Source organism: Poecilia latipinna, unplaced genomic scaffold (genome assembly GCF_001443285.1).
Source record: "Poecilia latipinna isolate Pla-1442-1.1 unplaced genomic scaffold, P_latipinna-1.0 Scaffold69, whole genome shotgun sequence".
Classification (NCBI taxonomy): domain Eukaryota; kingdom Metazoa; phylum Chordata; class Actinopteri; order Cyprinodontiformes; family Poeciliidae; genus Poecilia; species Poecilia latipinna.
Window position 1 is genome coordinate 220,146 of NW_015112685.1, and position 13,734 is coordinate 233,879.

A 13,734-nucleotide genomic window follows, 5' to 3' on the forward strand; every position below is an offset into this window, starting at 1 on the left:
TTTCCCAGTTTTTATAAATTTTGAAAAAAAATTGGGGTCAGGTTTTTCAAAAAAAAAAATTCCTTAAAAAAAAAAAAAAAAAAAAAAAACACAACAAAAAAATAACTAAACCCCCCCCCAAAAAAAAAACAACTCCCAAATACATTTGCACCCAACAACAACACTACAAGACTTTGCTCACCTTTACCGCGTTGACATTATTCTGTGAACCACGAATGACTCCGGTGGCCCTGTAGAGACGCGTTGGGGGCTTGAAGGAAACTGTGAGGTTGTACGTCTGTGAGATGTGCTGCACAGTGGGGGAGCTGGGGTCTGACTGCATGATGGCTGGAAGCTCGAAGGACAACACCAGAGGTAGCAGCTCCTGTAAGGCGACGGGATGACGGGAATGATGAGAAGCAAACCAGCAGGTCAAAACTATCGTTGTTTTATTCCATTGGTGACCTTAAGAACTTGTAGCTGGTAGATTATGAAAGTTGCCAGAGCCAGATTTTGCTAATACAGACTAACATCAGGTGCAGTAAAGCAGCTTGCACAACACATCAAACAGACTTATAAAGACCAATGGGAGAGGAGATGAAGTGACCACCAGGGTTAGGGTGATTTCTGTTGATGTCGGAGACTTATGACAGCTGACACACAGACAAAACAGCCAATTCCCTTTGCCAAAGGTGGCAGAACTTCACATGCAACTGTCAGGTCAATCCAGACTAAACACAGCAACGAGAGTGAAACTGCAGAGCTCCTGAGTCGATCAAATATTATGGCTGCAGAGCTGCTCAAAATTAGATTTACAATTCTAACAAACATCAGCAATCGTTAGCCTGGTCATTCTCACACATGTATGAATAAAATACCATGCATGGAACCATGAGAGGTCAGTTCCTGTTCAATGTATCAAACACATCCCTCAAGCAGAATAGATGCTGACAGGACGGCTTCACTCATGCATACACATGCATATGCATGCATGCGAGAGAAACTGCACTGGCTTACATCCATGCGGATTCAAACTGTACACACTAACTGATGAATACATACACACAGTTATCCAAACACTGACTCTTTGGGCAGAGGGCCACTATGGTTTTGGCTGTCAGTGAAGGGCAAGCAACATGAATTGCCCTGACCAAAAAAATGTATCCCTGATCACTCCCATATGCGCCTGGCCTTACATTTATATCACGTTTCAGCGCTCCCTCTCTAAGGGCTCGAGAAATTTAGGTCAGGATGGAAGGATAAGCAAGAAAAGACAAGCAGTGAGCAGCAGGAGTCAGGCGCTGAATGAAGAATAGACCAATTTTTACTGTGGAGCTGACTTTAACTTTTTTTTTCTTGTCTTTTTTCTCCTCCAAAAGCCTACAAAGCAAACAGTTGCACATGTGTTCAATCAAAGAGCACTGCTTTAAAGGCCTTACTTCTACTGACACCACGGGGGAAAGACGAAGAAAAATGAAAATGTCTTTGAGGTGAAGCGACTGGGCGAAGCTTTCACCACCTGCACGTCCGCTCCACCTTTGAATGAACAAGTGGGTTGTTACAGGAGCTGCGCCCGGATGGGTTTAGGAAACTGGCTTTATATCTAAGAATTTAATAGACATCACGTGTATTGTTACGGCAGAATAAGGAACCATTGATAATATTTGGGTCAAATAGGGATTGGAGAAAATAAGATCTAGTAGATTCTAGCACCACAATATTATAATTGTTGAGGACATTGGTTCTACATCTGAACTAAAGTGTTGTTAGCTATATTTACTAAACCATTTTCTGTATTCCAGTCGTTCTTGAAGGGTCGCAGAGCGCCACTCCATCGCACGAGATAAATCGCTAAGTCATTTTCTTTTTGAAAATTTCATTTGGATTAACAGCCATACACATGATTTTGCAGAAAGCCCGTTACTTCACAAGAATTTTCTACAATTATTTTGAGTTTTATTGGTGCTTTCCAACATGCAACTCACTAGAAATTTTCAGATGCAGCCAATTTCAGGAAGTGTTCTCATAATTATTCACTGTAGGGCAGTAAATAATCATTATATACATTTAAACAATGTGTAAATTTTCAGAGAAATTCTGTCAAAAATTAATATATAATGGAGACTACAAGTGAAAGTGTTTTATGTTTGTTGCTTTAAAGCTAAATTTTTGACAAGCAGAAGAAACATAAGAGCAACACAATCAATCACTGTATAATATGCAAATAATGTAACAGTCTGTCTGTGTGTACCACTTACATTTTCATTGGTACTTCTATGGATTTAACAAATAAAACAAAAATAACAACACAAACAAAATTCTGTTTCTAACTACATTAATTTCTCCCTTGCTGATGTCCAAGAAGCATTTTGTTTGTAGTGTGCGATCTCTGCACCTGGAGGTTTTAAAGACATGGCATATATATATATATATATATATATATATATATATATATATATATATATATATATATATATATATATATATATATATATATATATATATATCCATCCATTAGCACAGTACAAATTTACTATAGTTTTAAGAATGTAAATTTTTTGTGTGTGTCCAAATAAACTAAAACACAGAGTACCTGTATGTTTTAACATTTTTGCATAATTCACTGACTTTTATTTTTTTTTGGACGTTCCAAAGTATTTTTGAAACGCGTAATTTTAAACTTGTAGGACTCCAGACCTAGATATAGAGATATACAGGACTCAGCCAGGACTATGTGTAGAATTACACATTTACATCTTTAGTTAATCTAAAAACTAAGTAGCAAGCTGGAACCAACAAAAGAGTTTATATTACTTTTTTTTTCTTTTTTGTTCATGATATATAATAATATCTGATGAGATTCTGGGGTGGGATAAAATGCAGTGTACTCAGCACTAAGTGGGGGAATTGCACATTTTGCACATTTTATGAATGTGCAATTCCCCTCACTGCACTTTTATATAAAAAAAATAGAACATTTAATCATTTTGGAAGTGTGTCATAACTGTTTCAGAATGGGTAAAAGCTGAGACAAAAAAAAATAATCAAACTTTAGTTGGATTTGCATGAAATATTCTGCTTTTGAATGCAGCAAGTTAGAAGAGTGCAGAAGCGTTCAGGACGACCTCCTGTGACTTACTCTGCAGCACACACTTCACTCACGGCTGTTTTCACAGTCAAACTCAGCACTGCTGGTTCTGGTCAAATCGCAGTGGAGGACCGTGTTTGCCGTAGACACAAATGTAGTGATGAAATGCAGCGAGAGTTAGGAGAGGTAACAGAGCCCCCCCGAAAACCCAGCAGAGGTGGTCCTCTGGCCGCTAAAAGCTGGCTTCCAGTCAGACCAAAACTCAAGATGAGGGAAAGGCGAGGAAACGGATGGGTGATGGACTCGCCAAAAAGGAGAAGGCTCTAACTTTTACTTTACAACTGATCAGAGGAAGGGGTCAGAGAATGAGGTAGGAATGGTGCTTGTGGCTGAGTCGAAACTGTAGCTCTTCTCTACTTTAGTATTTGGTAAAAAAAAAAAAAAAAATCAGTATTTTTCTATGGCTGGAAGACTTCTATTGCTAAGAAAAAAAGATTCAGCAGTCCCAGTGCTGTCAGGTCTAGTTCACATTTATAGCCTGTTCTTATTTATCCTAACTGAGGATGTAAAAGAAGGATTTTAGTAATGTCAGTATAAAACAAAATGATAAATATAACATTAAATAAAATAATCTAATCTAAATGCATTTTTTGTGTAAGCTAAGAAAAATAAGTGGCAGATTTTGGGAAAATATCATGGTAATATCTTGCTCTTTTTCTCCCAACAGAAACAGTAAAACTGCTTCATGAGGCTTAAAAAGCATAACCTTTCATGGGTGTAAGGAATGAGGAATTGCCATTTAAAATTCAGGGTGGAGTATCCCCTTTAGGCAAAACTGGCGGAGCTCCAGCAGCTTACCCTTATTTTTACACGTGCTGCCTCCACGCCTGCTGGCTGCCCTGCGATAGACACCTGTTAACAATAAAAAATAGGAAAATGGTTTAGCCGGTTTTGGCAGCAATTAGAACTTGATCATGCCAGAAATGCAGTGCGTCAATCTGTACAAAGCTAATTCTTTCCTATAGTAGCTTCAATGTTCCATGATTGGCTACAACTCAGGTAATTGAGTTTTCAACAACAAGTCAAGGAGAGAGTTGGATTCAGAACAGAGGAATGACATTTTCAACAGTATTTTCAGAGGAAACGGATAAATATATATTTTCAACACTGTTATTTATGACTCAAACACAAAAATGGGTTGAACTTCATTCTAGCATGATTGATAATCAAACCCTAATGATCAATTTTGAAATGTAGCAAAAGAGAACTAATTTTTGTCTTAATATAGTTGTTAAGTGCAACAACAGCCCAAGTCCCACGGGATTCTGTCAGAGATACAAAATAAACAAACAAACAAACAAACAAACAAACAAACAAACAAAACACATCACTGATTTATCAACCTGTCTATATCTCCTTATCAACACCTCCGTCACTCTCAGGACTGGGAACATATCTGCAAGGTTCAGCTGACTCTGAAAGTGTTCGGCGTCGGAGAAAATGAAAAAGAGAGTGCTTAAAGGGGCCTAGCCCTTGAAGGGAGTCGTCTTGCTGATAATCAGCCAATACTTGCATCATCAGGGAACGACTGGAGGGGATTGAACACTACATGAGATCAGAGCACTGAAAGGTTTAACGGTGCCAAACATTCAAACTGTACTGGGCTGCAGAGATCAGACTTGAACTTTTTAAATAATGGATGGACTTCCCAGTGGGTTATACAACGACGCACTGGAGACAAGCTGGTAAAAGATGCGAATGTGACGCTTGGCTTAGTGCTACACTTCGGCGGGAAATGCAGCAGGATCCAGCCCGACTCCCTCTGTAACTGCCAGTAATCACAGGGCGCTGGACAGACACTGCACAAACGATCCAGCCTGGTGTCTTATGACAATTAGCATAGGAAACAAAAGCCTACACTCACAGATCGACTTAACAACCCATCACGGCTGGAGGATCAATCATTATAAGACGACGACTGGACTGCACTATTGGATGACATTTTTGGCTCATGGGATAAAAAAATGAACAATTCTCAAACCTGGTTGCTTTTCTCTGCCTGGTTGTTCCTGTTCGAGTCAGGAAAATGGATATGGCACCCCGTCTCCTCCATCACCCTCTTGATGTTATTCCCGCCTTTGCCGATGACATGCGAGTGCTCTGTGTGGGAAACGTCCATCTTCAGCGTCACCCTGTTGCTCTAATGTGCAGAAACACAGAGGTGCATAGTGTAGGAAAGTAACTTTGAGCTACATGTTAAAAAAAATGTATTTATATACACAGCATTAATACAGATTATCAGAAACACCCCTAATTTATCTCTAAAATAAACTTTACTCCAAAGAGATCTTATTTCAATTCCCATGTTTTGCTCAATACTTCCATAAATTTATTCAGAGAAATTAGCAACACGAGGAGGATTAAGAAATCAATCAAATATCGAATATTTGAGTCAAATCTAATGGACTAAAACAACTGTTTAGTGACAAAAAACAAAACAAAAAAAAAACATGTAAAAGTGTGCAAACAAAACTAAATCTGCACAAATACATTTTTTCCTCTAGGAGGCACTACAGTGCAGTGCTCCAGATAAGCAAAAGTCTGTGTTGCTATGGCAAAGAAGATAAATACAAACGCTTAAATCCATGACAACATAGATATCGGAGCATTGGGCATGACTAGAGACTAGTCAGTGTGCAATCTGTTATTTGAACTGCAGTGAAATACATTTGGAGGGGGCAAAATAAGAGTTTAACTTTACCTTTGTGTCGAGGACAGACATGATTCTGTCTTTAGCTTCCCTCACGTTATCTCGTTTCCCGCACACCTTGATGTGTGGATCTGAAACAAAGACACAAAGCGTTGTTATTTAGTGGGAAGGTGTCGGCGCCGATAAGGACTAACGGCAGAAAGCGAAAGAAAGAGACAACTTAAAGCCCATTCAACAAAGGATGACTGCATTTATCAGCAAATTAGTGAGCTTAGGAGAAAAGCTCTCTGCAAGAATAATTGCCGTTTTGACATGTGCAATCTCGATGAAGTCTGCAAGCAGTCAGACGGCTGTGGAAGTGGATTTATGCCTTTTGTCGCTCCTTATAGTGCGCTAAAAAACTGCCTGTCATGTAAAGCACTGCAAAAAGAGCGTGACATCTTGATTTTCTGCACATCCTTGTCTCAAAAGCTGGGAAACTAACTTAAGATAAATTTCTTTTCAACCTTTTTTTTTTTTTTTTTTTTTTTTTGCAAATTTTGATCAAAACCAATTTATGACTTGATTTTTATATTTTATTCCACAACCAATCACTTAGAAGAGAATAAGGTGAGAAAAAAAATACAACCAACTCAGATGTGTCTGACAGAAAGTGGAATGTTTTCTAAATTTGCAAGCAGGCATTCATAATCACCTGGCTGGGTGGTTGCGGTTTTGTTAGTTGCTTTGTGCAAAGTGAAACACTGCGGGTTTACTTTTGCCACTTGAGTGTTCCAAGATAAAGTTCAAAAAGAGAGGCTACTGGGTTCTTTGTTTCATTCTCAACAATATTACACAACACATCTAATTTCAGAATAATTGCAACACATCCACAGTGGCCTCCCGTACAGCAGGGAAAGTAAACCTGAGCACTCATGCATTGTTTTATTAATGTACTGTTCTGCTTTGTTGCTAAACCTAAGGATAGCTTTTGATGGAATCTGAAAGATAGTGAGCAGCAAATATTTGTCAACCAGGTGACAACACGGAGGCCAACCTGGGCTTATTTAGCACCTGAGCATAGGCTAATCATTTTTGTGAAACACTGAATTAAAGTTGTAATCCATGCAAAAGGAGCAGCGACCACATAGACACGCTTATTAAACTGAGTTTTGTGTTCTTCTATTAGCTGTAGTCAATAATCATAAAAATTAACAGACAAAAATGTCTCAATGTGTATTTAATCTATATGAAATCAGACTTGTTTTATTGAATTATTTAATACATTACCTGATGATATTCTAACTTATTGCCCTTGTAGATGTTTTGAACAGAAGAGCGTGCAAACAGAGCTTTATTTGGAAGAAACAAACAGTGTTCCCTCAAAAAAAAAGAAACAAACGAGAGAAAGCAACGATTCCCAGGTAAGGCTCAAAACCGGCCAATTTTTACACGTTGCCCTTTTGCAAATGCAAAAGCACACAAACACAGACCTGTAGAAAAAGGACAAATTACTCTGCGCCCTTACAGCCCATTTGCCCATGTTTAAACTGTGCTGAGTAGCAGGAAGCCCACCAAAGCCCCTCTTCCAGGAATGCCCCACCCCACTTAGACAAAAACACCCCAGGACTCGGATTTACAGTACGAGCTGCACACCGAGCGCCATAAATCACATTTATTGGTTTAGCTTCACAGTTGCATGTTGTCAGTCTCAAAGAGGGCGGGACTGGTAAAAAATCTCCAGGACGAGTCAGAAAACTGCAAAAATCCACATTTTATCAAGAATATGAAAAAAAAACAAAATCCACATGAGTGAAATCATAAGGGAGAACAAAGAAACACGGAGTGAAAAAAACACAAAGAGCCATTGGAGAGTTTTCACAGCCTCACTGCTGATTCCAGGCAGTTTTCCCATCATTTGGCTGTTGCTGTAAACAACCCAAAAGCTCTCAATTTCCTCCCGCAAAACTTACTTTGACCATTAGGGGGAGTCTGGTTCCTCCAAGTGTCCGCCAACTAACCTGCAGAGCACATCTGGCAAACATTAGCCAGCCTAAACGAGTGTTGCAGTCGTGATGTTGAACACCCCCGCATTTCTGGAGTGTGTTAGGTTTTTTATTTTTTTTCTCCCCCTCCTCTCTTTTAAGGTGATTGATTGTGGAATAAAAAATGAACACCTTAAGTCATAATTTGGTTCACACGACAGCTATGAAAACAAACAACAACAAGGGCTGGACTCGCAGCTGAGGACAGTTAGCCTTTTCATTTGCACGCAGCTTTGCTTGACAGAGGAGAAACCTTTTGACCCAGAATTCTCCGCTGGCAAAGCTGAAGGATTTTTTTTTTTTTCCAACTACATTAGAAAATACCACACAAATGAAGAGAATTAAGAGCGTTTGGCTTGGCCTTTTCCATTCAAAAACATCTGCGGAAACAGAGAAAGTTCCAGTTGGCGTCGCGGAAGGGCTATTAAAAGTGATTTTCATATAAAAACAAAGAATAGAACCTGAAAAATTGGAATCTAAATATGATCAGATTGAGTTAACGATTTGGTCAAAATGCTTTTTTTTTATTTTATTTTTTTTTATATGAGGAAGACAGGCATGAGTCCACACTGTATTAAATCACTGGCAGTGTGCTTCTTCTGATAGCTAGCTCCTCAGGCTACCGACTGGACTTATCACACTTCTGCAGGTTGCAGAGATTACTTCCTACAGGTGATAAATGAAATAGAGAGGCTGCTTTTTTTTTTTTTTTTTTTGATAAAGTGCTAGACTGAACGTGGAGAGGCTGCAAACATACAATTCCCATCAATTGAGATGGGATCCTGTATATTAACACCAGATGGCAGAGGAAACACTGCCGCAGAATTCCAGGGAAATAAGCAGAGCTATGAAAAGCACGACTTTAGATTAAAATAGTTAAAAACACATTTCAGTACCAGAGAAATGGCTGAGTCGTCTGTTACTTTAAGGGCTGAGCAATTGAGGTCTGTGTTTTATTTGTTATGACATGATGAGAAACAAATGCGGTGAAGATCTTTGCCTTAAGTAATTTAAGTAATTTTAAATGTGGCTTCCATAACATTTAAAATACCAGTCAATAGTAATGTACTAATTATGGCGGTTATGTGCACATTTATTATGTATTTATGACATTGTTTCTCCAAATAAAATGTACTAAAAGGAATTAATAACAGCAGTAGTAAAAGCATTACATGACAGTTTTAATCATCAATAAATTAGAATATTAGTGAAAAGCTGATCAGCTCAGTTACTCAAACCTTATGATTATTTCATGCCTCATTTTAGTTAGGCAGCTAATAGAGAACAGAAAAGGCTGAGAGCAAATTGCACAATGTCCCTCTGCATGTAGTTACGACAAAACTAGCTTCAAAGAAGTTTTAAAACCTTAAAAAAATTGTAGAATATTTTTTTTATAATACAGCAAAGTAGCTACAGCAAAACTTGACACCTGTTACTTTTAAAGTAGCCTGAGTTGTTGAATAGCCAAAGATCACAGTTTTTAATGTCACAGCAACCGAATATAGATTTAATAACGTCATTTTAAACTCTAATTTTGTGTGAAATGTTATGTAAGCATCAAAACCAATAATTCTGTCATCTCCTCTAGTGAATGCCCTTTCTCTTGTTCTCGGCAGATAAAAGCTAAGTGGAAGCTAACGGGCTTCCTCGGCCTCTTCCTTTCCTTTCTTTGTTCCCCAGGTCATTCGAGCACTGGGACGGTTCCCCACGTCTCTTTGCTCAAACCAATCATAAGATAACCAAGTGATTCCCCCGCAAGTTTTCCTCCTTCCTGCTTGTCTTGGTTTCAACAACTCAGCCAGAAAGATGGACAAATGAAAATCCTGGGACAAAATTGAAAGTATTCTCACTTCGTCCACATGTAGCGTCTCCCAGTCGGTGTAGGAAGCAGGTTTTTGTGAATGGAGGGACGCTTAGTGTGAACGAAGGGTCATGTACGTACGAACTGCCAGGACTTAAAGTTGATTATGTATCAGAGAGGAAAAAATTTTAAAGAATCCCCCCCCCCCTAAATCCCTTCAGCATTTGTCTGAGCCGACTAACTGAGGAAGTTACATGATGTCAGCGGATCGCACATCTGGTTCGAAGACTAGCGCTGGCAATTCTCCTGGGGGAAACAAAGCGGGCACAGCTACACCTATTCCTCCACCCCCGTTTTCCTCCTCCGCAGTCCCTCCCTCCCGGAAGAGCTTTAAATAACCATGCGAATCTTTTATTGGTAACAGAATGCTGGAGCAACTTTACCAATAAACACGAGAGCTTCGACTCCCACACCTCCGCAGGAGAAAGAAAGGAAAAAAAAACAAAACAAAAAAAAAAACAAAGAAAAAGTCCTGCGTGCAGATGAAGTTATTGGCTTGCGAGGAATGGAAAACATGTAAGCTTTCATCTGTGCAAATGGCTCAATTAGCTTTTTACTAAAGAATGCAAGTGCAACGTAGAAATACGTCCCTCTCATCGATCTGATTCCAATTGCTTTGTCGGAGACATCCGGCTAAAAACAACACTGACTGTTAAAATAAACTCTTAAAAAAAAAAAAAAAAAAAAAACTAAACAAAACTTGTCTAGATGTAACATTTTTGAAATTCAATCGAACCTAGCTACTGACTGTTATATGTTATATTTGTTTTCAATAAATGACATAATCAGCATGAAAATGGGAGCATTAGACAACAGCAATGGCATCAAATAAAATTCCTCTCTCATCAGTGGGGTCTTATGTAAAACCAAGTTGTAAAAAGTTTGCATTTCTAAGCAGCTAAGACTTTCTGTCAAATGGCTCTTATGTTTTAAAATCCCATTAGTAAAATACCAGAGAAAAGGTCGTAGTGAACCGAATTTTCTCATTTCAGCTTTAGTAATCAATGTAGGAGCAGAAATTGTTTTTTTGTTTGTTTGTTTTTTTTAACTAAAAGCAATTGGATAATGCTGTAGATTTTGTTTGTGTAGCAACGTTGAAACTGTGTTTTTTGTTTTTTTTTACCACAGGTTGTCATATGACGATAATCTCATCCTAACTCCTAACTACTCAACATGAGTACAAATAACTGTGAATGTAACAAATATGTAAGATAACAAGATGTTCAACTTCAGAAACTAATCTGCACGTCTCTCAAGTAAACATGTTCATACTGGAGGAGAGCCACGCATTTTACGAGCTCATTTTATACTCAGCACATCAGACACAAACATCCACAAACAGAAGAGGCCTGGCAGAAACAACATCCAAGTAAAGACTAACACATCGCTCCTGTCTTTGACATGACTTCAGAACAATAGGTCATAATCAGGGGATCAACAATAAAGAAAATTTTTTTTTTTTTTTCACTCGGTCAGCGAACCGGTCAGTTCAAAAAGCTCTACCTTCCATGAGCGTCGGTTGTGTCAGTGTGGAAGCCTTTCACTGTGCAATAAAAATAAAGTCAGAGGGCACACGAGGATAATAACTATGCAAGCTTTAAGGAAACATGCATTTTTGCAGCTTTCTTTTACAGTGCAACCTGCTGCTCAAACTAGTAGCCCAGTAGCCCACGAACTGGAGCAATTTGTTTTGAATGTATAGCGACAGAAACAGAAAGCTCTTTAAACTGTCAATTCAGCCACGGCGGAGGTGAAAACAAAGATTTAGAAGGCCGTTAATCACAGTCCCACAGAGATAAGAACGGGAGAGAACAAGTGTAACGTGTACCTAGAAGAAAGCAGAAGGGTACATTTCTGATAACAAGTTTAAACTCATGAAAAGTATGAGTTATATCCAAATGCATTGGAAAAAATAGCATAGTGGTGCTATTTTTTTCTGGAAAACTCATGGATATGTGGTTTAGCTCTGTTTTCACTCTTCTAAAAATGTTTTCTCACATGAAACCTACATCCTGGTCGCAGAATATTTTGAAATGATCGATAATGAAGTTCCTGCCTAAACTGAATTCCTGAAACATAACTTGTGATTCTTTGTCCGACAGAAAAAACACAAATCTAGATCAGGTAAAACAAATTAACAATTATATTTCATGTGTTCAAGTAAACATGTGCATTGATTATACTAACTATAATGTAGCGTCAGACTGTGACTCAGTAACAATAAGTGCTTAGGATAAATGACTCTGTTCTACAAAGGAACAAAAAAAAACCCTCCAGATCATTGTCCTGATTTCCATTTATGAACAAAACACTCCAGTTTCAAGGCGGACATTTTCAGCCATGATGAGTTTGAATCCCTGCTACCATTTCAACAGCGTTACAAAGTCACCATCTTGTCCAAAGGGAATAATAATCACACAAAAACATTTTTACCTTTTTTGGACTTGGCTCCAATTTTCAGTTTGGAAGGCCAGGCTATCTGTGTTTGGGTTTCATCCATGATCTGGAAAAGAGTGAAGATGGGAAGATATTAGTTCATCACAATGACATTAGCAGACACTGCATGTTGGAAAGATGCAAGGAAACTGTGTCTAACTGAGTAAAATGACGATGAGCACAGGACTGGTAAGATACCCAAACAGTCAGAGGAGCTACAGCATCTATTACTAGATTTCACTTTGAACCTATTTGCTGAATCAGGGTGATTTTTTTCCAGACATACATTTTTTGCTCAGGGTTCAAATTCATCCCACCAAAAAATGAAAAGGAAATCAAAACAGAGAGGACTTTTAGGTTTGGAACTAAAAAAAAAGGAAGGAAGAAAAAAAAAAGACATCTTTATGAGAAGAACCCTTTGAAAAATCTAACCAAGAGCATATGCTAGAGCAGTTTAAAAAAACAAACAGCAGGAAGTGGGAATAAAAAGAGTAAGAAGGTGTTTGGGAGGCACTTGGGTTTCTTAATAAACTCCCGCTTGTCTTTTCGAGCAATAAGAAGACTGGATTAACAGCTGCAATCCATAAACAACACTCTTCGGAAGAAGCTCATCCTAAGAAGGGGTTAATCTAAGTGGAGAGGGGAAAAAAAAAAACAAAACAAAAGAAAAACACCAGAAGAAAAAAAAGAAAAGAAAAGGAATGATCGCTGTGTCCTAATGGCTTTGTCCTGCTCAAGACGTTCCATCCTTGTTTTCGCAAACGTCCTGCAGTCTTTTGTTTATTTTCATAATTTCCAGGGGTTTGTGCTTTCGGGGTGGAGAAGATATGAATTTCTCAAAGTTCTCGAAGTCCCGGCCACGTGAGAACTGCTGGAGGAGCGTGTCAAGCCGTTACAACACCGCCAGCCACCACTTAATATATCTCAGTGGACAACTGCATTGAGCCATAAGATAAACAGTGCAAGTCAGATGGACGCGAGTGTGCATTAAGCCCTATTAGCGCTCCCTGCAGATGTTCAAGCTTATTAACACGGACAGGAAATCCAAAACGAGATGACTTTCCTCTTGTTTATTAATTTCAGTGCCAGGATAACATTTGTAGCTCGCAGCTAGTGCCAAAAACACCCGAAAAGGTATGTGTTTAATTTCTCCACATGGTCCTCTGGAAGCGGCGCGGACTGTTTGGGATCCTTTGAAATAAAGTATGACAGCTTGTCCACTGCCACCCGCGCCCACCTGAGAAACGGAGAGTGAGCTCTGCAAAAGGTCCAACACATGCGTTTCTTCGCTCTGCAGTTTTACGCTCTGAGTCTGTGATGGTTGACTGGAAACCCTTTCAAGCCTCACTGGTTTCCTACATCCCAGCCCTATAATCACATATAAAAATGGATGGGCTAGATCATCAGCTCAACGAAAAAACATAAGGCGACGTTCAATCTTTCGAACGGGCTCGGAAAAAAAAAAAAAAAAAATTAGCGTTTTTTTAGAGGTTACAAAACAAAAACAAGAAGTGCGCGGCGGTTCTGATTTGAAACACAACAACATTCATCTGAAACGCATTAAAGCAAATTAATGCAAGACAATAAATTTCTTGCGCAACACATTAGCACAACAAATGCCTTTAATAATGTGAGA

The 13,734-nt window shown here is 38.7% G+C and overlaps 1 protein-coding gene across 1 annotated transcript in view; it reads right to left on the reverse strand.

The window, feature by feature from the left end:
* Window positions 1–13,734, reverse strand: part of bicc1a (BicC family RNA binding protein 1a) — a 76,185-nt gene that overhangs the window by 25,542 nt on the left and 36,909 nt on the right. The window contains exons 3-7 of the mRNA XM_015014462.1: window positions 12,096–12,165; window positions 5,829–5,908; window positions 5,109–5,267; window positions 3,926–3,979; window positions 182–364 (exon numbers count right to left, since the gene is read on the reverse strand). Coding sequence (XP_014869948.1) covers window positions 182–364; window positions 3,926–3,979; window positions 5,109–5,267; window positions 5,829–5,908; window positions 12,096–12,165 — 546 coding nt within the window. The remainder of the gene's footprint in view (window positions 1–181; window positions 365–3,925; window positions 3,980–5,108; window positions 5,268–5,828; window positions 5,909–12,095; window positions 12,166–13,734) is intronic.